The 26,121-nt window shown below is 39.3% G+C and overlaps 1 protein-coding gene across 1 annotated transcript in view; it reads right to left on the bottom strand.

The window, feature by feature from the left end:
* The window catches only part of EHHADH (enoyl-CoA hydratase and 3-hydroxyacyl CoA dehydrogenase), a 59,899-nt gene extending 37,665 nt beyond the window's left edge, over positions 1 to 22,234 (bottom strand). Inside the window, exons 1-3 of the mRNA XM_020870669.2 lie at positions 22,096 to 22,234; positions 16,970 to 17,073; positions 2,612 to 2,784 (exon numbers count right to left, since the gene is read on the bottom strand). Coding sequence (XP_020726328.2) covers positions 2,612 to 2,784; positions 16,970 to 17,073; positions 22,096 to 22,169 — 351 coding nt within the window. The 5' untranslated portion in view covers positions 22,170 to 22,234. The remainder of the gene's footprint in view (positions 1 to 2,611; positions 2,785 to 16,969; positions 17,074 to 22,095) is intronic.
* Positions 22,235 to 26,121: the final 3,887 nt, after the last annotated feature.

Genomic DNA, 26,121 nt, shown 5'->3' with positions numbered 1-26,121 from the left:
TATCATTAGCTGTCAGGGAAATACAAATCAAAACTACAAGATACCACTTCATAACCACTAGGATGGCTGTAATAAAAAAAAAAAAGACAGACAATAACAAGTTTTAGAGAGGGTGTGGAGAATACAAAACTCTCATACATTGCTGGTGGGAATGTAAAATGCCACATTCACTTTGGAAAACAATTTGGCAGTTTCTCAAAGATTAACCATAGAGTTTCCATATTACCCAGCTATATAAGATCATGGTATCTGATCCCATCACTTCAAGGCTAATAGATAGGGAAAAAAGTAGAAACAGTGGTAGATTTTATTCTCTTTGGGCTCCAAAATAACTGCAGATGGTGACTTCAGCCATTAAATTAAAAGACACTTGCTCCTTGAAAGAAAAGCTATGACAAACCTAGATTGTGTATTAAAAAGCAGAGACATCACTTTGCCTACAAAGGTTCATCTAGTCAAAGATGTGGTTTTTCCAGTAGTCACATACAGATGTGAGAGTTGGACCATAAAGAAGGATGAGCTCTGAAGAACTGATGCTTTCAAATTGTGGTGCTGGAGAAGACTCTTGAGAGTCTCTTGGGCAGCAAGGAGATCAAACCAGTCAATCCTAAAGGAAATCAATCCTAAATATTCATTAGAACTGATGCTGAAGTTGGGGCTTCAATACTTTGGCCAACTGATGTGAAGAACCAACTTATTAGAAAAGACCCTGATACTGGGAAAGATTGAGGGCAGGAGGAGAAGTGGGTGACAGAGGATGAGAAGGCTGGATGACATCACCAATTCAATGGACATGAGTTTGAGCAAAGTCTGGGAGATAGTGAAGGACAGAGAAGCCTGGCGTGCTGCAGTCCATAGGGTCACAGAGAGTCAGATACAACTTAGCAACTGAACAACAACAACCCAGCTATTCCACTCCTATATACATAACCAAAAGAAATGAAAACATGCCCACAAAAAAACATTTGTGCAAAAATTTTCATAGCATCATTATTTACAAATCCAAGAAAGGAGAAACAATCCAAATGTCCATCAAGTAATGAATGGATAAAGAAAATATGGTATATCCATAAAAAGAAATATTCAGTCATGGAAGGAATGAAATACTAATGACATGCTACAATGAAAAAAATAATGCTGAGTGGAAAAAAACAGACACAATATATTATATGGTTCCATTTTCATGAAATGTCTATGTCAGGGAACGTTTAACAGGAGGATTCCTATATGCTGTTTCTCATAAATCCTCTGTTCCTTATCAGTCCCTGGCAACAGGAACGAGTGGAACAGCAAGCCACTCCCAGGACTGAGGTTATATTAAGTGATAATAATATATTGATGCTTATGGGCATGCAATGTATAATGATATAATTTGTGACAATAACAATATAAAGCAAGTGTATAACAGAACTATAAGGGAGCAAATTTTTTGCATACTATTGAACCTAAGTTGGTATGAATCTGAACTAGTTTATTGCAAATTAAGATGCTAATTATAATCCCCAGGGCAACCACCACTAAGAAAATAACTAGAAAATATACAATAAAAGAAAAAATAAGAGAATTAAAAGGGTACCAGAACTTGTCCATTTAATACAAAGAAAAGTATTAATGGAGTAATTGAAGAATTAAAAGAAATATAAGATGTAGAAAACAAATAGGAAAATGGCCAAAGTCCTTCCTAATCAGTAATTATGTTAAATGTAAATAAATGGTAGACACTGGTAGAATGGATAAAAAGTATCTAATAATAATTTAAATATGGTATTAGTAGAAAATAGAATATAAGTGAAATACAGTAAAATTCCATAGTTTTTTTTTTTAAAGAAAGGTTGCAAAGAAAAATAAATGTAAGAAAAAATGTGACACAGGAAAAGAATCAGAATGAAAAAAGATAAAATGTTAATAGCAGTTATTTCTGAACTGTGAGTTTATGGTGACCTTAATATAAAGATGACTTTCTTGTATTTTACAGTCTATTACAATGATGAATGTTATCTTTATTATCAGAAAATATATTACTTATAAAAGTATTACTGTTGTAAGGCAGGCATCACAAACTTCAATCTATATGTCTAATAACCTAAATTAAATCTATTTTCAGAAATAAATGGATTTACTAGTTGTGTGCTGTTTTCAATAGGAACTTGTCTTCTTAAGTACTAATAATTATGAGACCACAAAACTGAAATGTTTGATATAAGAAATGAAAATTTAAATAAACATGCACACTCAGAAGTTAAGTCCAAATATTTAATACTTCATACTGTATAAGCATGGCTTAGTGAAATTTGATGTGTGCAATAGCACTGTACAGGAGTACAGTGGTTCTCTAGTGGTTCACAGGGAGGGCCAAGGGCTAGTGAAGCGTCAGTCATAGGTCAGGGTAGCAGCTATTTATCAACTAGAATGGACATAATTCAACATTTCAACAACAAGTACCACTATACTGGTATATAACAGCTGAACACCAGTGCTAGAAATGTCTGAGAGTTGTCAACCAGTAAGCTAACCATTTACAGTGATCACCCCTGATGCTTATGACAACATTTAACGCTTGCTTTAAAGAAAAGCTCCCTACGTAAATTCCTGTATGGATCGCCTCTCTTACCTCTGCATGGGCAATTCTATAGTGACAGCCCAGGGCCAGCTCCAGTCCCCCTCCTAAAGCCACCTTTTGGATAGCTGCCACCACGGGTTTCTTGTTTCTCTGTATTTCATCTACTATATCTCCCAGGTATAAGTCAAAGGTCTGACGAGTTTTGAATTGTCTAATATCGGCACCTAAGAACACAGAGAAAAGGAAAAAAGAGAGTTGAGGAAGGCTTAGGCTTTGCTATATAACAATAGACTATCAGATAGCACTTAAGGAATCTCAGATCTCTTTGGATCCCTGAAACACTTTATCCTTTGGCTGCAGACGCAGTAAAGCAACAAGTAACCTGAAAAATGTAGAATGATATGAAAGTCATCAAATATTTATCAGAAGTCCTATAATCTAAAATCTGTTTTTCCACATGACAGTAATAACTCTACCTTCAGAAAAATTTGCAAGTTCAGAGAAAGGAAGCAAAGATTCTGAGATTGAGTTAGCCCCTCCCCATTTTTGGCATGATATTGCTCAACAACTCTTTTCACAGCCATTTAGACCCATATCTTTTTTAAGGGCATCAGTTCAGTTCAGTTCAGTTCAGTCACTCAGTTGTGTCCAACTCTTTGCAACCCCATGAATTGCAGCACGCCAGGCCTCCCTGTCCATCACAAACTCCCGGAGTTTACTCAAACTCATGCCCATCGAGTCGGTGATGCCATCCAGCCATCTCATCCTCTGTCGTCCCCTCCTCCTCCTGCCCCCAATCCCTCCCAGCATCACGATCTTTTCCAGTGAATCAGCTCTTCACATGAGGTGGCCAAAGTACTGGAGTTTCAGCTTCAGCATCAGTCTTTCCAATGAACACCCAGGACTGATCTCCTTTAGGATGGACTGGTTGGATCTCCTTGCAGTCCAAGGGACTCTCAAGAGTCTTCTCCAACACCACAGTTCAAAAGCATCAATTTTTCGGCACTCAGCTTTCTTCACAGTCCAACTCTCACATCCATACATGACAACTGGAAAAACCATAGCCTTGACCAGACGGACCTTTGTTGGCAAAGTAATGCTATCTAGGTTGGTCATAACTTTCCTTTCAAGGAGTAGGCGTCTTTTCATTTCATGGCTACAATCACCATCTGCAGTGATTTTGGAGGCCAAAAAAGTAAAGTCTGAACTGCTTCCACTGTTTCCCCATCTACTTCCCATGAAGTGATGGGACCAGATGCCATGATCTTAGTTTTCTGAATGTTGAGCTTTAAGCCAACTTTTTCACTCTCCTCTTTCACTTTCATCAAGAGGCTTTTCAGTTCCTCTTCACTTTCTGCCATAAGGGTGGTGTCATCTGTATATCTGAGGTTATTGATATTTCTCCTGGCAATCTTGATTCCAGCTTGCATCAGTTATTACAATATAAAACCTCATAAAATGCAGACATATTTGTGAGTTATATGTTGATCAACCAGCTTAGAATTACGTTTTTCTGATAGACTCTTTTGCAATCAATGAAAGTAACATTTACTGGTTTTCCTCATTACAAAAATAATACTCAATATAAAGGGACATCCCCCATGATCCAACAGGTAAAAATTCTGCCTGCAATGCAGGAGACACAGGAGACGCAGGTTGGATCCCTGGATCAGGAAGATCACTTGGAGAAGGAAATGGCAACCCACTCCAGTATTCTTGCCTGGAAAATCCCATGGACAGAAGGAGCCTAGCGGGCTACAGTCCATGGAGTTGCAAAGAGTCAGACCACAACTGACAAACCAAACATGTCCATTATAGAAATTTTGAAAAATACACAAGATTATAAAGGACATTAATATTACTCCAAATATCACCACACAGAGATAACAATGTAATATTTTGGTGAAGACTGTTTTTTCCCCATGCATATATGTAAATTACTTTGTGATCTTAAGTAGCCTCACAGAATGAGTTGGGAGATGTACTGGACTGAATAGTGTCCACCTGGAACCCATGGATATGATCTTATTTGGAAATACAGTCTTTGCAGATATAATCAGAAGAAGAGATCATACTGGATTAGGATGGGTCTGTGTAAGATCAGGGAAATATGGACACAGAGGAGAAAGCCAAAAGAAGACAGAGGCAGGGATAGGAGCAATGCAGCAATAAGCCAAGGAATGCTAAGGATTGCCAGCCACCAAGGAACTAGAAGAGGCAAGGAAGGAGACTTCCCTAGAGCCTTTGGAGAAAGAATGGCCTTGCAGGGCTTCCCTGTTGGCTAAGTGGTAAAGAATATGCCTTCCAGTGCAGGTGACATGGGTTCTCCCACATGACACAGAGCAACTAAGCCTGTGAGCCGCAACTATTGAGGCTGTGCTCTAGAACCCTGGAGCTACAACTACCGAAGCCCATGTGCCCCAGAGCCTGTTCTCTACAAGAGAAGCCACCACAATGAGAAGTCCATGCACACACCTAGAAAGTAGCCTCCTCTCACCACAACTAGAGAAAAGCTCAGGCAGCAGTGAAGACCTAGCACAGTCAAAAATAAATAAGGCTGTATATTGTCACCCTGCTTATTTAACTTCTATGCAGAGTACATCAAGTGAAATGCCAGGCTGGATAAAGCACAAACTAGAATCCAGGTTGTCAGGAGAAATACTAATAATCTGAGATAGGCAGATGACACCATCCTAATGGCAGAAAGTACAGAGGAACTAAAGAGCCTCTGGATGAAGGTGAAAGAAGAGAGTGAAAAAGCTGGCTTAAAGCTCAACATTCAGAAAACTAAGATCATGGCATCTGGTCCCATCACTTCATGGCAAATAGATGGGGAAAAAATAGAAACAGTGACAGATTTTATTTTCTTGGGCTCCAAAATCACTGCAGCTATGAAATAGCTTGCTTCTTGGAATTAAAGATGCTTGTGCCTTGGGAGAAAAGTTATGACAAACCTAGACAGCGTATTAAAAAGCAGAAACATCACTTTGCTGACAAAGGTCTACATAGTCAAAGCCATAGTTTTTCCAGTAGTCATGCACAGAGGTGAAAGTAGGACCATAATGAAGGCTGAGCACCGAAGAAATGATGCTTTCTGGAGAAGTGCTGAAGAAGACTCTTGAGAACCCCTTGGACAGCAAGGAAATCAAACCAGTCAATCCTAAAGGAAATCAACACTGAATATTCATTGGAAGAACTGATGCTGAAGCTGATGCTCCAGTACTGTACTTTGGTCAACTGATGCGAAGAACTGACTCACTGGAAAAGACTTTGATGCTGGGAGAGATTGAATACAGGAGGAGAAGGGGATGACAGAGGATGAGATGACTGCATGGCATCACCTACACAATGGACATGAATTGAGCAAACTGCCAGAGATGGTAAAGGACAGGGAAGCCTGGCGTGCTGTAGTCCATGGTGTTGCAAAGAGTCAGACGTGACTTAGCCACTGAATAACAACAACAACAAGAGAATGGCCTTGCAGATATCTTGATTTGAACTTTAAACCTTGGAAGGCTGAGAGAATAAATTTCTGCCGTTGTAAGTCATTTGAGTTTGTGCTCATTTGTTACAGAAGACCCAGAAAACTAATTTAGACAGTGTTCCCTCTTATTTTTATCCTCTGTTTGTGTAAAATTAGAATAATATTTCTCTTGACTTTTCAATTAGAGGTTACCAATGAAGTCATTTGGGACTTGACTTTACCGTGTGAAATTTTTGATTACTGATTCAATTTCTTTAATGGTTTTCTATTTCTCCTTGAGTCAATTTTGTAAGCTCTATTTTTCTACTTGTTCATATTATCTTCTTTACTGGCTAGAGCATCTGTAGTAATATTCCTTTTGTCATTCTTTATACACAGTGTTTGTACCTTCTCTCTTTTTTTAAAGTCTCTCTGAATCTTTATCAATTTTATTGTTATTACTAGTCAAAGAACCTTTGACATTATTGTTCTCGTGATTCACATTTGTTTTCTATTTTAGTAATTTCCCCTCCATCATTTCCTTCCTTCTACTTCATTGGATCTGTTTTATTGCTTGTTTTGTCAGTCCCTTGATAGAGACACTTAACATAATAGTTTCAGTCTTTTTTTTTTTTCTCTGACTTATACCTTTCAGGCTATACATTTCCTGCCAAGCTGTGCTTTGGCTGTATGCCTCAAGTTTTATATGTTGTTTTTATTATCATTCAGGTCAAAATATATTCTAAATTGCATTATGATTTTTGCTTTGGCTAAAAGGTTATTAAGAAATGAATTTATTTTCCAAACACATGAGAATCTTTAGTTATATTTTTGCTATTGGTTTCTAGCTTGATCGTATTGTCAGAGAACGCAGTCTAAATGAAATTTACTGAGATAAGCTTTTGTGGTCCAGTACCTGATCAATTTTTGTAAATGTGGCAGATTGGAGCATATATATTTTCCAGTTGTTGGGTACATTGTTCTACCTAAGTCCATTAAGTCAAACCTGATAATTCCAGTGCTTTTCCAGGACAGTTATTTTTTCTGCTTCTGAACTCTCCTACATTCTCTCCTACCTCCTTTTCTTTACAAGAAATACCAGTTCTGATTTTTCATAATTCTGATCCTTCATTCCATGCCTCAAAGTCACCATCTTGGACTCCCAACCTTAAGTTTTCAAACAGCTGAATCAGCTATTTAATAGCTAGTAAAAGTTTGGCACATTTTTAAATCTCTCTTAGGTTCAGCCTTGTCATCAGGAGATGAAAATTGTAGGATTTACTGAGGATTAATATCACCGACTCAATGGACATGAACAGGGAAGCCTGGCATGCTGCAGTTCATGGGGTCGCAAAGAATTGAACACAACTGAGCAACTGAACAACAACTGAGGATTAAAATTTAAAGTATGTAAAAATATTACTATTTCCATTGTCAATAAATAAGTAAGTCACACAGTACTGGTACATAGCAGGTAAATTAAATGGTAATTATTATAAACTTTAAAATATTTCTTGTCACGATTTCAACATCTATTTCTTCTTACATTACTACTGATATACATTAAGCTCCTCCGGTTAAAAGAAAAAAAGAAGAAGAAAAAGGAAAAAAATTCCTCTGGCTACAGTAAGAATAAATGGGCCTTCATATCCATGCAACTTTTGCCAACAGTGTAATATATTCATTTGGGAAAAGAAGAAAAGGTGCCACAAATATCATGAATAAATCATCACTTCAGATACTTTCACCATATTTTGTCACTATGTTTACATCTTCACAGGATAATTTTTTTTTAAATTTTTTTATTGAAGGATAATTGCTGCACAGAATTTTGTTGTTTTCTGTCAAACCTCAACATGAATCAGCCAAAGGTATACATATATTCCCTCCCTTTTCAACCTCCCTCCATCTCCCTTCCCATCCTACCCCTCTAGGTTGATACAGAGCCCTTGTTTGAGTTTTCTGAGCCATACAGCAAATTCCTGTTGGCCATCTATTTTACATATGGCAATCTAAGTTTCCATGTTACTCTTTGCATACATACTCCCCTCTCCTCCCCTCTCCCCATGTCCATAAGTCTATTCTCTATGTCTGTATCTCCATTGTTGGCCTGAAAATAAATTCTTCAGTACCATTTTTCTAGATTCCATACATATGCATTAGAATATGGTATTTATCTTTCTCTCTCTGCACACTTCACTCTGTGTAATAGGCTCTAGGTTCATCCACCTCATCAGAACTGACTCAAATGTGTTCCTTTTTATGGCTGAGTAATATTCCATTGTGTATATATACCACAACTTCTTTATCCATTCATCTAGGTTGCTTCCATCTTCTAGCTATTGTAAATAGTGCTGCAATGAACAATGGGATACATGTGTCTTTTTCGATTTTGGTTTCCTCAGGGTATATGCCTAGGAATGGGATTGCTGGATCATATGGTGGTTTTATTCCTAGTTTTTTAAGGAATCACCATACCATCTTCCATAGTGGCTGTATCAATTCACATTCCCACCAACAGTGCAAGAGCATTCCCTTTTCTCCACACCCTCTCCAGCATATATTGTTTGTAGACTTTTTGATGATGGCCATTCTGACTGGTGTGAGGTAATATCTCATTGTGGTCTTGATTTGCATTTCTCTAATAATGGAGAAGGCAATGGCAACCCATTCCACTACTCTTGCCTGGAAAATCCCATGGACGGAGGAGCCTAGTAGGCTGCAGTCCATGGGGTCGCTAAGAGTCAAACATGACTGAACTTCACATTCACTTTTCACTTCCATGCACTGGAGAAGGAAATGGCAGACCACTCCAGTGTTCTTGCCTGGAGAATCCAAGGACAGGAGAGCCTGGTGGGCTTCTATCTATGGGGTTGCACAGAGTTGGACACAACTGAAGTGACTTAGCAGCAGCAGCAGCAGCAGTAATGAGTGATGTTGAGCATCTTTCCATGTGTTTGTTAGCCATCTGTATGTCTTCTTTGGAGAAATGTCTGTTTAGGTCTTTTTCCCAGTTTTTTATTGGGTTGTTTGTTTTTCTGGCATTGAGCTGAATGAGCTGCTTGTATATTTTAGAAATTAATCCTTTGTCAGTTGTTTCATTTGCTATTATTTTCTCTCATTCTCAGGATTGTCTTTTCACCTTGCTTATAGTTTCCTTTGCAGTGCAAAATCTTTTAAGTTTAATCAGGTCCCACTTGTTTACTTTTGTTTTTATTTCCATTACTCTAGGAGGTGGGTCATAAAGGATCTTGCTTTGATTTATGTCATTAAGTGTTCTTCCTGTTTTTCTCTAAGAGTTTTATAGTTTTTGGTCTTACATTTAGGTCCTTAATCCATTTTGAATTTATCTTTGTGTGTGGTGTTAGGAAGTGTTCTAATTTCATTCTTTTACATGTAGCTGTCCAGTTTTCCCAGCATCATTTATTGAAGAGGCTGTCATTGCCCCATTGTATATTCTTGCCTCCTTTGTAAAAAAATAAAGTACCCATAGGGGCATGGATTTATTTCTGGGCTTCCTATCTTGTTCCATTGGTAAATATTTCTGTTTTTATGCCAGTACTATACTGTCTTGATGACTGTAGCTCTGTAGGATAATCTGAAGTCAGGAAGGTTGATTCCTCCAGCTCCACTCTTCTTTCTCAAGACTGCTTGGTTATTCAGGGTCTTTTGTGTTTCCATATGAATTGTGAAATTTTTTTGTTCTAGTTCTGTGAAAAATGTCATTGATAATTTGATAGGGATCACACTGAATCTATACATTGCATTTGGTAGTATAGTCATTTTCACAATATTGGTTCTACCTACTCAGGAACATGGAATATCTCTCCATCTGATTATGTCATCTTTGAGTTCTTTCACCAGTGTCTTATAATTTTCTGTGTACAGTTCTTTTGTCTCTGTAGGTAAGTTTATTCCAAGATATTTAATTCTTTTCATTGCAATGGTGAATGGGATTGATTCCTTAATTTCTCTAATTTTTCATTGTTAGTATACAGAAATGCAAGTAATTTCTGTGTATTGATTTTGTATCCTGCAACTTTGCTAAATTCACTGATTAGCTCTAGTAATTTTCTGATACTATCTTTAGGGTTTTCCAAGTACAGTATCATATCATCTGCAGACAGTGAGAGCTTTACTTCTTTTTTTCTGATCTGGATTCCTTTTATTTCTTTTTCTTCCCTGATTGCTGTAGCTAGGACTTCCAGAGCTATGTTGAGTAATAGTGGTAAAAGTGGACACCCTTGCCTTGTTCCTAATCTTAGGGGGAATGCTTTCAGATTTTCACCATTAGAATAATGTTGATGTAGGCTTATCATATATGGCCTTTACTATGTTGAGATAGTTTCCTTCTATGCCCAGTTTTTGAAGAGTTTTAATCATAACTGGGTGCTGAATTTTGTCAAAGGCTTTTTCTGCATATATTGAGATTATATCTTTTTATCTTTCAATTTGTTAATATGGCGTATCATGTTGATTGACTTGTGAATATTGAAGAATCCTTGCATTGCTGGAATAAACCCAACTTGATCATGGTGTGTGAGCTTTTTGATGTGTTGCTGAATTCTGTTTGCTAAAATTTTGTTGAGCATTTTTGCATCTGTGTTCATCAGTGATATTGGCAGGTAGCTTTCTTTTTCTGTGTTGTCTTTGTCTGGTTTTGGTATCAAGGTGATGGTGGCCTCATAGAATGAGTTTGGAAGTGTCCCTTCCTCTGCAATTTTTTTTTCATTTATTTTTATTAGTTGGAGGCTAATTATTCACAACATTGCAGTGGGTTTTGTCATACATTGACATGAATCAGCCATGGAGTTACATGTATTCCCCATCCCCATCCCCCCTCTCACCTCCCTCTCCACCCGATTCCTCTGGGTCTTCCCAGTGCACCAGGCCCAAGCACTTGTCTCATGCATCCCACGTGGGCTGGTGATCTGTTTCACTATAGATAATATACATGCTGTTCTCTCAAAACATCCTACCCTCGCCTTATCCCACAGAGTTCAAAAGTCTGTTCTGTACATCTGTGTCTCTTTTTCTGTTTTGCATATAGGCTTATCATTACCATCTTTCTAAATTCCATATATATGTGTTAGTATGCTGTAATGTTCTTTATCTTTCTGGCTTACTTCACTCTGTATAATGGGCTCCAGTTTCATCCATCTCATTAGAACTGATTCAAATGAATTCTTTTTAACGGCTGAGTAATATTCCATGGTGTATATGTACCACAGCTTCCTTATCCATTCGTCTGCTGATGGGCATCTAGGTTGCTTCCATGTCCTGGTTATTATAAACAGTGCTGCGATGAACACTGGGGTGCACGTGTCTCTTTCAGATCTGGTTTCTTCAGTGTGTATGCCCAGAAGTGGGATTGCTGGGTCATGTGGCAGTTCTATTTCTAGTTTTTTAAGAAATCTCCACACTGTTCTCCATAGTGGTTGTACTAGTTTGCATTCCCACCAACAGTGTAAGAGGGTTCCCTTTTCTCCACACCCTCTCCAGCATTTATTGCTTGTAGACTTTTGGATAGCAGCCTTCCTGACTGGTGTGTAATGGTACCTCATTGTGGTTTTGATTTGCATTTCTCTGATAATGAGTGATGTTGAGCATCTTTTCATGTGTTTGTTAGCCACCTGTATGTCTTCTTTGGAGAAATGTCTGTTTAGTTCTTTGGCCCATTTTTTGATTGGGTCATTTATTTTTCTGGAGTTGAGCTGCAGGAGTTGCTTGTATATTTTTGAGATTAATCCTTTGTCTGTTGCTTCATTTGCTATTATTTTCTCCCAATCTGAGGGCTGTCTTTTCACCTTACTTATAGTTTCCTTTGTTGTGCAAAAGCTTTTAAGTTTCATTAGGTCCTATTTGTTTATTTTTGCTTTTATTTCCAATATTCCTTGAGGTGGGTCATAGAGGATCCTGCTGTGATTCATGTCAGAGAGTGTTTTGCCTATGTTCTCCTCTAGGAGTTTTATAGTTTCTGGTCTTACATTTAGATAATCAGAAATCTTCCAGCAAACAAAAGCCCAGGACCAGATGGCTTCACAGCTGAATTCTACCAAAAATTTAGAGAAGAGCTAACACCTATCTTACTCAAACTCTTCCAGAAAATTGCAGAAGAAGGTAAACTTCCAAACTCATTCTATGAGGCCACCATCACCCTAATTCCAAAACCAGACAAAGATGCCACAAAAAAAGAAAACTACAGGCTAATATCACTGATGGACATAGATGCAAAAATCCTTAACAAAATTCTAGCAAACAGAATCCAACAACATATTAAAAAAAAATCACACACCATGACCAAGTGGGCTTTATTCCAGGAATACAAGGATTCTTTAATATCTGCAAATCAATCAATGTAATACACCACATTAACAAATTGAAAGATAAAAACCATATGATTATCTCAATAGATGCAGATAAAGCCTTTGACAAAATTCAACACCCATTTATGATTAAAACTCTCCAGAAAGCAGGAATAGAAGGAATATACCTCACATAATAAAAGCTATATATGACAAACCCACAGCAAGCATTACCTTCAATGGTGAAAAATTGAAAGCATTTCCCCTGAAATCAGGAACAAGACAAGGGTGCCCACTCTCACCACTACTATTCAACATAGTTTTGGAAGTGTTGGCCACAGCGATCAGAGCAGAAAAAGAAGTAAAAGGAATCCAGATAGGAAAAGAAGAAGTGAAACTCTCTCTGTTTGCAGATGACATGATCCTCTACATAGAAAACCCTAAAGACTCTACCAGAAAATTACTAGAGCTAATCAACGAATACAGTAAAGTCGCAGGATATAAAATTAACACACAGAAATCCCTTGCATTCCTATACACTAACAATGAGAAAACAGAAAGAGAAATTAAGGAAACAATACCATTCACCATGGCAACAAAAAGAATAAAATACTTAAGAGTATATCTACCTAAAGAAACAAAAGACCTATACATAGAAAACTATAAAACACTGATGAAAGAAATCAAAGAGGACACAAACAGATGGAGAAACATACCGTGTTCATGGATTGGAAGAATCAATATTGTCAAAATGGCTATACTACCCAAAGCAATCTATAGATTCAATGCAATCCCTGTCAAGCTACCAACGGTATTTTTCACAGAACTAGAACAAATAATTTCACAATTTGTATGGAAATACAAAAAACCTCGAATAGCCAAAGTAATCTTGAGAAAGAAGAATGGAACTGGAGGAATCAACCTGCCTGACTTCAGACTCTACTACAAAGCCACAGTCATCAAGACAGTATGGTACTGGCACAAAGACAGAAATATAGATCAATGGAACAGAATAGAAAGCCCAGAGATAAATCCACGAACCTATGGACACCTTATCTTCAACAAAGGAGGCAAGGATATACAATGGAAAAAAGACAAACTTTTTAACAAGTGGTACTGGGAAAACTGGTCAACCACTTGTAAAAGAATGAAACTAGAACCTTTCTAACACCATACACAAAAATAAACTCTGCAATTTTTTGAAAGAGTTTTAGAAGGATAGGCATTAGCTCTTTTCTAAATGTTTGATAGAATTCTCCTGTGAGGCCATCTGGTCCTGGGCTTTTATTTTTTGGGAGATTTTTGATCACAGCTTCAATTTCAGTGCTTGTAAACGGGTTGTTCATAATTTCTATTTCTTCTGGTTCAGTCTTGGAAGATTGAACTTTTCTAAGAAACTGTCCATTTCTTCCAGGTTATCCATTTTATTGCCATAAAGTTGTTCATAATAGTCTCTTATAATTCTTTTTATTTCTGCATTGATATGATTTCAGTTTTTCTTAAATTTACTGAGGTTTGATTTGTGACCCAAGATATGGTCTATCCTGGAGAATGTTCCATGTGCACTTGAGAAGAAAGTGTATTCTTCTGCATTTGGGTGGAATGTCCTGAAGACATCAATGAGATCCATCTCATCTAAGGTATCATTTAAGACTTGTGTTTCCTTATTACTTTTCTGTTTTGATGATCTGTCCATTGTGAGAGTGAGTGGGGTGTTAAAGTCTCCTACAATTATTGTGTTACTGTCAATTTCTCCTTTTATGTCTGTTAGTGTTTTTCTTATGTATTGAGGTACTCCTATGTTGGGTGCATAGGTATTTACAATTGTTATGTCTTCCTCTTAGATTGACCCCTTGATCATTATGTAGTGTCCTTCCTTATCTCTTGTGATCTTCTTTATTTTAAAGTCTATTTTGGCTGACATGAGGATTGCTACTCCAGCTTTCTTTTGCTTCCCATTTGCATGGAATATATTTTTCCATTCTCTCACTTTCAGTCTATATGTGTCTTTAGGTCTGAAGTGGGTTTCTTGCAGACAGCATATATATGGGTCTTGTTTTCGTATCCATTCAACCAGTCTTTCTCTTTTGGTTGGAGCATTTAATCCATTTACATTTAAAGTAATTATTGATATATATGGCCTATTGTCATTTTCTTAATTGTTTAGCGTTGATTTTGTAGATATTTTTTCTTCTCTTGTATTTCTTTACTATATAAGTCCCTTTAACATTTGTTGTAAAGGTGGTTTGGTGGTACTGAATTATCTTAACTTTTGCTTGTCTGAAAAGCTTTTTATATCTCCATCAATTTTGAATGAGATCCTTGCCAGGTACAGGAATCTTGGTTGTAGATTTTCCCCTTTCAGTACTTTAAATATATCCTGCCATTCCCTTCTGGCCTGTAGAGTTTCTGCTGAAAGATCAGCTGTTAAGCATATGGGGTTTCCCTTGTATGTTACTTGTTGCTTCTCCCTTGCTGCTTTTAATGTTCTTTCTTTGTGTTTAGTCTTTGTTAGTTTGATTAGTATGTGTCTTGGCATGTTTCTCCTTGGGTTTATCCTGTATGGGACTCTTTGTGCCTCTTGGACTTAATGGACTATTTCCTTTTTCCTGTTGGGGAAATTTTCAACTATAATCACGTCAACATTTTTCTGATACCCTTCCCTTTCCTCTTCTTCTTCTGGGTCCCCTATAATTTGAATGTTGATGTATTTGATATTGCCCCAGAGGTTTCTGAGACTGTCCTCAGTTCTTTTCATTCTTTTTACCTTATTCTGCTCTTCAGAAGTTATTTACACCATTTTATCTTCCAGCTCACTGATTCATTCTTCTGCTTCAGATATTCTATTGATTCCTTCTAGAGTATTTTTAATTTCAGTAGTTGCATTGTTTGTCTCTGTATGTTTATTCTTTAATTCTTCTAGGTCTTTGTTAATTGATTCTTGCATTTTCTCCATTTTTTTTCAAGATTTTTGATCATCTTTACTATCATTATTCTGAATTCTTTTCAGGTAGTTTGCCTATTTCCTCCTCATTTATTTGGACTTCTGTGTTTCTAGTTGATTCCTTCATTTGTGTAGTATTTCTCTGCCTTTTCATTGTTTTTTTTTTTTCTTATTGTGCTTCAGATCTCCTTTTCCAAGGCTTCAAGGTTGAATTCTTTCCTCTTTTTGGTTTCTACCCTCCTAAGGTTGTCCACTGGTTTGTGTAAACTTCATATAGGGTGAGATTTGTTTTTTTGTTTGAGCTGAGTTTTTGTTTGTTTGTTTGTTTTTCCTCTTATGAGCAAGACTGAGTGAGGTGGTAATCCTGTCTGCTGATGATTTGGTTTGTACTTTTGTTTTGTTTGTTGTTTAGATGAGGCGTCCTGCACAGGGTACTCCTGGTGGTAGGGTGATGCCAAGTCTTGTATTCCAGTGGTTTCCTTTGTGTGAGTTCTCACTATTTGATACTCCCTAGGGTTAGTTCTCTGGTGTCTAGGGTCTTGGAGTCAGTGCTCCCACTCCAAAGGCTCAGGGCTTGATCTCTGTTGAAAATCAGTAGTAATTTCTACGTAAATTGTAGGATAAGTGAATGTATTTCAGTTGAATGCTGATAGTCAAAAAAATCATCACTTAGGGCAACTTCAATAGAAATTTTTGGTTTGATCCTTGCATTCACCAAGATGCTGTGAAGCACACAAAATTAAATTACAGGAGGCTGATGGCTTGTCCTAGAAACTTCATTATTATTTCTCTGTCCTCCACCCCACCCCTTCACAGGATAATTAAGAGTGCATGGTCATGAGATGGGTGACAGAAGAAAAACGAACTCAATTTCAAGACTGTGTGAAATAAAAAATAACATTTATTGAACATCTTCTTCATGCAGGTACTGCTCTAGGGGCTTTCAGATGTGTTATCTCATTTAACCTCACAAAACTCTGTTAAGGTATACATATTATGGTATCCATTTTATAAACAGAGAAATTGAATTTCAGGAGATTTAAGGAACTTGCCCAACCTCACATAGGGTAGAGACATATGCAGAAAAGGTATGTACCAGTAGGTATATACTGAAGTGAAAAGTGAAAGTGAAAGTAGCTCAGTTGTGTCTGATTCTTTGTGACCCCATGGACTGCATGTATAGTCCATGGAATTCTTCAGGCCAGAATACTGGTGTAGGTAGCCTTTCACTTCTTCAGGGGATCTTCCCAATCTAGGGATTGAACCCAGGTCTCCTGCATTGCAGGTGGATTCTTTACCAGCTAAGCCACAAAGGAAGCCCAAGAATACTGGAGTGGGTAACCTATCCCTTCTCCAGCGGATCGTTCTGACCGAGTAATCAAATTGGGGTCTCCTGCATTGCAGGCAGATTCTTTACAAACTGAGCTATGCGGGTAGCCCTACGTGTATACTAGCAGGTATAACAGCCATCAAGACTGGAACTAAATGTCCTCTCAAAGGCCCGATCCAATATAAAAGAGAGTAAGGTCAGCATCTTCTCTGAGTCTCTCCTGTGACTCTGTCTCCTTCTCCATGTTTCTTCTTCCTCCAAGATTCGTTACCCATACTATAGGATTGCCCAAGGCCACAGGTAATGCAGAACTGATCTCAGTCTGTGTGAGATGTCAGAGAAGGTGGGAAAGGGTTGGACACATTACCTGCACAGAAGATGCCATCTGCTCCACAAATCACAATGGCTTTAATTGTATCATCTGTTGTAGCTTTCTGCAGACTCTCTTTTATTCCACGGATAACAGTTGTACTAACGGGGGAAAAAAATTACATGAAGCATTAGTCACAATCAAATTTCTACCATTTCAGAGTTTATTTTTTTCTTTCCTAACAATGAAAAAGTAAACATATACATGATGTAGAAAAATCCTAGATACTTATTGTTAAATTTTCATTAATTTAAGAAATAATATATGTCTATTGTAAAGTAAGCCCTGAGGTGATTAAACACATAAACTTCAGAAAATAAAAGTGTTTTCCTGCATTTTGCTGTAACTTTGACCACTTAGAATTAACACTATTAATTTAAAAATATTACACACATCTTCTATGTATAGTGAAAGGAGTTTAAAACATCCTAGGGACAACAGTGTACACAACACAATATCATACTGAGATGAGTGCTGTAATAAAGGTATAGAGACAATGATGTGGAAATTCTGCAAGAAAGTGCTTTTGATCTGTCATATTGGCCTAATAAAAGAAAACTGAAATTGTCTAAAAATAACAGTCTAAGTCATGTGGCAGGGGGTGCAAGTTACCCACAAACTAATACTTAGTACTTTAAACTAATACCAATACTTTGACCTTCTTCAAAATATTAATCAGTTTTTAGCTGGATTCATGGCTGTCCAAAATAAAAGACTATATTTCACAGCAGCAAGTTCAGCTCAAGGCATTAAGTTCTGGCCAGTGGAATGGAAATGGACTTAGTATCTGCACTCTTAGGGAATAATCCTTAAAGGATTGGGTATGCTTTTCTCTCTTACAACTCCCTACTCCTGGCAGGAGTGCAGATATGATGGCTAGATTGGGAGCAGCCATTATGAATCAAGAGGTGAAAGCTACTAATTAAGGATGGCAGAGCAAAATATAGGTGGAATTGAGGTCCCGATGATTGTGGAGCAGCCATACCAGTCATTCCAGGACACTGCTGTGACAGACATCAACTTTTTCTTGTTTAATCCACTATTATGTTGAGTCTCCTGTAACTAGCAGCCAAGCCTAACTAATTTGAAAGGTAATGCCAAGGTCTGTGAAAGGAAGGGCATTTGGTAAATTTTTGTCAAGTTTCAGTAGATGAGGGAGTCATCCCCAGAGGAGATAGTTAAAACCAAGATTAAATGAATTTGCCAAAGGAAAAAAAAAAGCTGAGAGTAGATCCTCTAGATATATCCTTATGTAAGAGGCGGAAGAGGCTCAGCTGAGTGATTCAGTACTGAGAAGTCCAACAAGACCACAGAGAGGAGAATTTGCCAAGAAGCAGAGGATCAGTAAGTGCCAAGGGATGGCAAAGGAGGAGATCTAGGAAGAGTAGTGAAGAATTGCTTAAAGAAAAAATTATGAAACCAGAGTCCAGTGAATTTTGCCTTGGAATTCTAAGTAATATGGGGAAATTTTTATACAGGGTGAAAAAAACTTAAAGCAAAAAACAACTAAAGCCAGATTGTTCAGATCAGCAACTAACATTGCTAATTGATTATATCCCAATGCAAAATGTTTTGGTATTAAAAAATAAATTAATTTAAAAACCTCAGGGAATAAAGGAGACACTTGCTCTTATATATGGCAATGCCCTTTCACCTAGTTACTTTTCACCATTTAACCCAGATGAAATCAAACAAAACCTCTTGCCTTCAGTTGATTTAATTAGAAACCAAATCTGTTAAAGGAAAATGGAATTTGAACCATCCAGAATATTGAGAAGTCCAAAAGTCACATACTGATTTCTGGGTAAACAATGGCTGCAAAATTAACCAAAATGAGCTCAATCTGTGCCACTGAGGAGACAAGTCTGGCTTTTCCCGTTTCAATCAACGCCTACTCTTTTATTTCTTATCTTCTTGTTAATTTTGCATCATTTGTTGTTGTTTAGTTGATAAGTTGTGTCTGACTCTTCTGCGACCCCATGGACTGTAGCCTGCCAGGTTCCTCTGTCCATGGAATTTTCCAGGCAAGACTACCAGAGTAGGTTGCCATTTCCTTCTCCAGGGGATCTTCCCAACCCAGGGACTGAACCCATGTCTCCTGCATTGGCAGGCAGATTCTGCTACTGAGCCACTCTAGATCCCCTGGAATAGGCAACAGCAACCTGCTCCAATATTCTTGCCTGGAAAATCCCGTGGACAGAGGAGCCTGGTAGGCTACAGTGCACGGGGTCACAGAATCGGACAAAACCAAGCGCACACACACAACATTTGCTAAGTGTCAGATCTCTAACACATTTAAACCTCACAACGACTTAATGAGATAGGTATTAAAATTTCTCCTGCAAGGCAGAAAGGGGACAGTTTAAATACAAGACACATTTCAAGTAGTTATGGGAAAATATTCCTAGTTGTAGGTAGCAAACTGTGGAACTATTTACCCCCCAAGTCTGAGATGGACACAGTTTTCCATTATGAGAAGAGATAGGCAGAGTCCTAATACTTGGGAGCCATCTGGGAAGCTTCCGCCTGCCAATGCAGGAGACACAAGAAATGTGTCCAGTATTCTTGTCTGGAAAATTCTATGGACAGAGGACCTAGGCGGGCTACAGTCCATGGGGTTGCAAATAGTCAGACATAACTGGGTGACTGAGTATACACACACAGAGAGACACAGACACACAATTTTGCAAAAATCAAACAAGAAAAGAAAAATGAAAACGGCTGTTATATATACAGATTTACTAGATTCTAGCTGAGTGAAAAAGGACCACACCTTCATAACAATATCAAAGTCACAGGGCTTAAGTAATTATTTTCTTCCCTTAATATTGTCAGGTATGGAGAAATGGAGTCTAAAGATAACATTTCATGAGTGATGACCAAAGAACTTTACCTTCTGTCACTTTAGAAGTATTTTTTGTGACCATTTTTTAAAACCAGAAGTTCTCAAATAAAGTCGTGGCTTGTGACCAGCATTTTTGAAAGAAACAGAGTGAAACTAGAATACATCAAATAAAAAGAAAAATTTGTTTCACTAAACTTTATTTTCAGTTACATATTTGTATGTGTGTTTGTGTGTGCATGTCCTAGGTTGCTATGTAAAACATGGATTACTGTGTGGAATATAATTAAAAAACATACAAAAGCCATTGTTATGGGAGACAAATCTAGTAATTAGGTATGTCCTACATTTATAAAGAGGGTTGGCATTTATCCAAATAGAAAGAAATCTGGCTTAGCTAAAGGAACAAAGAAAGATTTGATCTGTTTGGGCCAAAAAGTATTCAAATAAGAATCTCTCAGTTATCTAGGAAGAAATAATCTCCCACATAAAATTAGAAATAGGAAGGGGGAAAGGAAAGGAAAATGAAAAGTGTAAAGCAAAAAGAAAAAAAATATGGGAACCTGTTAAACTGGATGATCATGCTAGGACACATACCTTCACCTAAGTACAAGTTCAAGAGTAAAGAACAAGAAAGTGTTTATTGCCAAGTGGAAAAGATCCTGATGCAGCTGCAATGAATCCTGAGCAGCAGGGCCTGTTGGTAGGGGCTTGTAACAGGCCTTTGCCTAATACAAATAATGATAGCTGGTGGTGCAGTGGTAAAGAATCTGCCTGCCAATGCAGGATATGCAAAAGACGTGGCTGAGTTGGAAAGATCCCCTGGAGAAGGAAATGGCAACCCACTCCAGTATTCTTGCCTGGAAAATCCCATGGACAGAAGAGCCTGGTAGGCTGCAGTGCATGGGATCGAAAAGTCAGACATAACTAAGTCTGACATAACCACCCTGTGGATGGGTGGTTTTTTCCTAGGTTGATCACTACACTTTTTTCAGAGATATAAAAGAACCAGGTGGTGCTAGTGGTGAAAACTTCCTTGCTAGTGCAAGAGGCATAAGAGTTCAATCCCTGGGTGGGAAAGATCCTCTGGAGGAGGGCATGGCAACTCACTCCAGTATTCTTGCCTGGAGAATCTCATGGACAGAGAAGCCAAGCCAGCAACAGTCCATAGGGTCACACAGATTCAGACACGACTAAATTGACTAAGCACAAACCTATATAATGTCATTAATTTTCAAAACAGCAGCATTAATCTCACTTTTTAAAGTAATACTTTTACTCGTTTAACAAGAAAAGTACTCCACGATAAAAGAACATAAACAGCACAGCAGTTTTTCAGGAAATGCTATTTAATAGGCTAATCCTGACATGAGCTTATTTTTTTTTCCATTTATTTTTATTAGTTGGAGGCTAATTACTTTACAATATTGTAGTGGTTTTTGTCATACATTGACATGAATCAGCCATGGATTTACATGTATTCCCCATCCCTATCCCCCCTCCCACCTCCCTCTCTACCTGATCCCTCTGGGTCTTCCCAGTGCACCACGCCCGAGCACTTGTCTCATGCATCCAACCTGGGCCGGTGGTCAACATGAGCTTATTCTAACATGGATCTTCACTGAAGCACTAAGACCTTGAGGTTTAGAAAAAACCAAGAGATACATCATTGTGTTTCTGGGCCAGGACATAATTCTCTTTTACTCACTATATTGGCATTAATGGGGATCTTTATTTTTAACAGTGTGAAACCACCTTATTTTTGGACTCCCAAAGCTTTTAGTCACACATTGTAAGGATGGCCTGGACTCCAGGTTGGGAAGGAAGGGATCAAGGTTCAGGCAGCACAGCACTAAGACCTCTGGACTAGAAAGTACATCTGAGAAGTCAAAGTTGCAAGTAAGCAGAAGAGTTCAGCGCGAAGTTGGCACGGACAGAGGCACTAAGACCTCTGGACTAGAAAGTACATCTGAGAAGTCAAAGTTGCAAGTAAGCCAAAGAATTCAGCAGGAAGTTGGCAGGGACAGACCGGTTCGGGCGCAGCTCCCCAACTTCTAGCCGTCTGTCTGCCTCTCAGCCTCGGTTTCTTTAACAGCGAAACGGAGATGAGAGTTCTCTGCAAGCAGGTACCGAGCATACCAGTGTAAAAGGTTCTGGCATATGCCCTGATTCTATCTGTGCCAGGGTCTTTCTCTGTTTAAACCAGCAGGGGCGAGTCAAAGCAGGCAGGCAGCTACGACCCTGCTCGCCGTCCCCGGACTGATCGCCGAGAACCCGTTACCTGATCGCATTGACTGGCGGGTTTCGTAGACGGATCAGCGCCAGGGAGTTCTGCAGCCGCGTGAACTCAGCCATGTTTGCCCAGTTGCTCCAAAGTCGCCTCACCCCTCAACTGCAAGGCAAGATCACTTTCTCTGGGCGCGTCCCAGGAGGGAGGGGCGTCTGTTGGGCCGTTGTGAACCCGGTACCGCCTCCCGCCCCGGCACCGCCTCCCGCCCCGGGCTGCTCCCGGGCTCTGACGCGCATCCTCCATCTCAGTCCTCCTCCCTCCCCGACCGCAGCCCCGTGCTCAGCACACCCTTGCCGTCTCTTCCTCTTTGCAGGCGCCTGTCCTGCTCCCATAACAAAGTAGGCCAGGGAGGACGATGGGAGATGCGTGAAACTGCCAGCAAGTCCAGATTTGCAAACCCCTGGCCCAGAGGGGCTGGCTACCCTGGACAAGTTCTAGATTGACTAGTTGGTGGAGCTTCATCACGGTCTTCATCTTCATTATCCTTCTTAACAAATAGATATGTGGGATCCTGACAGTTATGTGATATGACACGCACTTGGAACACATAAAACACTTCATGCATTTCATCTAAGTGAGTAAGGTACTAATATCAACCAAACATGTACAGGACTGTCATGCAGCAACCTTGTGGAACCTACCACTTTCTTGTCTGCCCAGTCCTTCCATTTTTTCCCCCCCTTCTTCTGCCATTCCTAAGGATTATTTCTAATATTAAAACTTCAACTGTGAATCGAGCACCTATTATGTCCTAGGCAGCAGACCAAAGACTAAAGATAAAAGAGGCTAGGTTCAGACTGGGACAAAGTTTTTGAAGATGCAGTTGGCTTCAGGTGGTCTCCACAGCCCATCAACTGGCCAGAAGGCAGTCTGGAAGTTTCAGAGAAAAAACAAAACAATGGAGTGGTTTTATTCACTGATGTTTCACAAATTTTAGCAACAATTAAGGATTATTTTCACAGATATTCTTTTCAGTTCAGTTCAGTTGCTCAGTCGTGTCCAACTCCTTGCGACCCCATGGACTGCAGCATGCCAGGCCTCCCTGTCCATCACCAACTCCCGGAGCTTGCTCAAATTCATGTCCATTGATTCAGTGATGCCATCCAACCATCTCAACCTCTGTTGTCGCCTTCTCCTCCTGCCTTCCATCTTTCCCAGCATCAGGGTCTTTTCCATGGAGTCAGTTCTTCACATCAGGTGACCAAAGTATTGGAGTTTCAGCTTCAGCATCAGTCCTTTCAATGAATATTCAGGACTGATTTCCTTTATGATCGACTGGTGTGATCTCCTTGCAGTCCAAGGGACTCTCAAGAGTCTTCTCCAATACCACAGTTCAAAAACATCAATTCTTCGGCACTCAGCTTTCTTTATAGTCCAACTCTCACATCCATGCATGACTACTGGAAAAACCATAGCTTTGACCAGATGGACTTTTGTCAGCAAAGTAATGTCTCTGCTTTTTAATATGCTGTCTAGGTTGGTCATAGCTTTTCTTTCAAGGAGCAAGTGTCTTTTAATTTCATGGCTGCAGTCACCATCTGCAGTGATTTTGGAGCCCAAAAAAATAAAGGCTGTCACCATTTCCATTGTTTCCCAATTATTTGCCATGAAGTGATGGGACCAGATGTCATGATCTTTGAATCTTTTTTGAATGTTTAGTTTTAAGCCAGTATTTCACTCTCACTTTCATCAAGAGGCTCTTCAGTTCCTCTTCACTTTCTGCCATAAGGGTGGTGGCATCTGAGTATCTGAGGTTATTGATATTTCTCCTGGCAATCTTGATTCCAACTTGTGCTTCATCCAGCCTAGCGTTTTGCCTGATGTACTCTGCATATAAGTTAAATAAGCAGGGTGACAATATACAGCCTTGACATACTCATTTCCCAATTGGGAACCAGTCTCTTGTTCCATGTCCGGTTCTAACTGTTGCTTCTTGAACTGCATACAGATTTCTCAGGAGGCAGGTCAGGTGGTCTGGTATTCCCATCTCTTGAAGAATTTTCCACAGTTTGTTATGATCCACACAGTCAAAGGCTTTGGCGTAGTCAATAAAGCAGAAGTAGGTGTGATGTTCTTTTACCTATTTTCCCACCAGGGCTTCCCTGATGGCTCTGACAGTAAAGAATCCCCCTGCAATGTGGGAGACCTGGGTTCGATCCCTGGGTTGGGAAGATCCCCTGGAGGAGGGCATGGCAACCCACTCCAGTATTCTTGCCTGGAACATCCCCATGGACAGAGGAGCCTGGTGGGCTACAGTACACGGGGTCACAGAATTGGACACAACTGAGTGATCAAGCACAGCACATTGAAAATAAAACCAGGTTCCTACTCCTAGGAAAGTACCCATGGCCTTGAAGTCCTGAAAACAAGTAGCAGTCAGAACCATCTAATCCATCAAGGACAGCCCCTCACTTTTGATAGCCAGCCAATCATGAATAGCCCTGGGCACAAGTCTCTGAGTGCTAACATTCGATATCAACCAACTTCTTATAAGTGGTATCAATCTCTACTGCCTCTAAAATTCACCAATCCCTCAGCTGTACTTTACCCAAAATCTTGATGTAAGATCAACAGTCTGCTCTGCTTGGAGAGACCTTGTATAACCCACACAGCATTCCCTGACTATAGGAAGCAAGAGATTCAGTATTGTTTTCCAGGGGGACAATTTTGCCGTCCATCCTAACAACTTTGAACATCTCCACAAAGGCCATGTAGGCAAGGCTTAACAGTTCTGAAACTGCTCCTGGAGCAAGTGGAGATAAGCACAGTGTGGAGCCATTTTGAGGCATTTTTCTCTTCTGTGTCTTGGAGTCAGTCACAGGTTATTTCTCATGTATCTCCCTGTGTGCATGCTAAGTCACTTCAGTGGTGTCTGACTCTTTGCATAACCCTATCAACCCACCAGTCTCCTCTGTCCAAGGGATTCTCCAGGCAAGAATACTGGAGTGGGTTGCTGTGACCTTCTCCAGGGGATCTTCCCAACCCACGGGTTGAATTTTCATCTCTTATGCCTTCTGCATTGGCAGGTGGGTTCTTTACCACTAGCACCACTTGGGAAGCCCTATCTATTGCCCTAGTTTTAGTTAAACACAGAACTTTCTGCCTTGCACTTTCTTTCCCTTAGATACAGCTGCAAACATCTGTGTAAATCCATAAAATTGCCTGGCAGTAGTTCAGAGTTGGCTCCTCAGCAGGGCAGTGCTAGGGTGAGCAAAATAGGGACCCCAGTGGGCAAAATTGAAGAAGGCACTCACTCTCTGGTCCATGTAATTGCTGCCCCTGTCCTGCTCCTGAGCAACAGAGCGATCCACACACTTCCTGTAATCTGTCATCCAACCCCTCCTGTTTAGTGTCACACTGTGAGACTAGGGCCCCAGGGAGCTGACACCAGGCTGATCTTCCTTTTGCTCTCTATGTAGATGATAAACTGTCTAAATCTATCTGTATTCCTTATGGGCCCAATCTATGGCAGTGTGGCAAGCCAATTTAGCAATGTGCCACCATGATACTGTTTACAGACCACTTGACCCCCTTGACAATCAATCACTGGATGAACTGTTACATTCTTAAGTTGTCTTATTTGTCTCAACAAATGCCACTTAACAAGATGCCATTCCTCTTGACTAATGCATTTCCAGATCATCTGCATGTTACTAATTTTGCTTGTTAAATGTGTCATTTTCATTGTTGTCATGGTGTTGCAATTCACAAATAGATCAGTTGATCAGAAATATATTCAATAGTCATTGTTAAAAAATCTACAAATAACAAATACTGGAGAGACTGTGGAGAAAGGGAACCCTCCTACACTTTTGGAGGGAATGTAAGCTGGTGCAGCCACCATGGAGAACAGTATGGAGGTTCCTAAAAAAACTAAAAAGAGAGTTGCCATATGATCCATCAACCCCACTCCTGGGCATATACTTGGAGAAAACTATGATTTAAAAAGTAGATACAAAAAAAAAAAAAAAGTAGATACACTCCTATGTTCATAACAGCACTATTTATAATAGTCAA

This window comes from Odocoileus virginianus, chromosome 4, assembly GCF_023699985.2.
Source record: "Odocoileus virginianus isolate 20LAN1187 ecotype Illinois chromosome 4, Ovbor_1.2, whole genome shotgun sequence".
Taxonomy (NCBI): Eukaryota; Metazoa; Chordata; class Mammalia; order Artiodactyla; family Cervidae; genus Odocoileus; species Odocoileus virginianus.
Note: the sequence above shows the minus strand (reverse complement) of the source record. Positions and strands in the feature narration are given on the sequence as shown.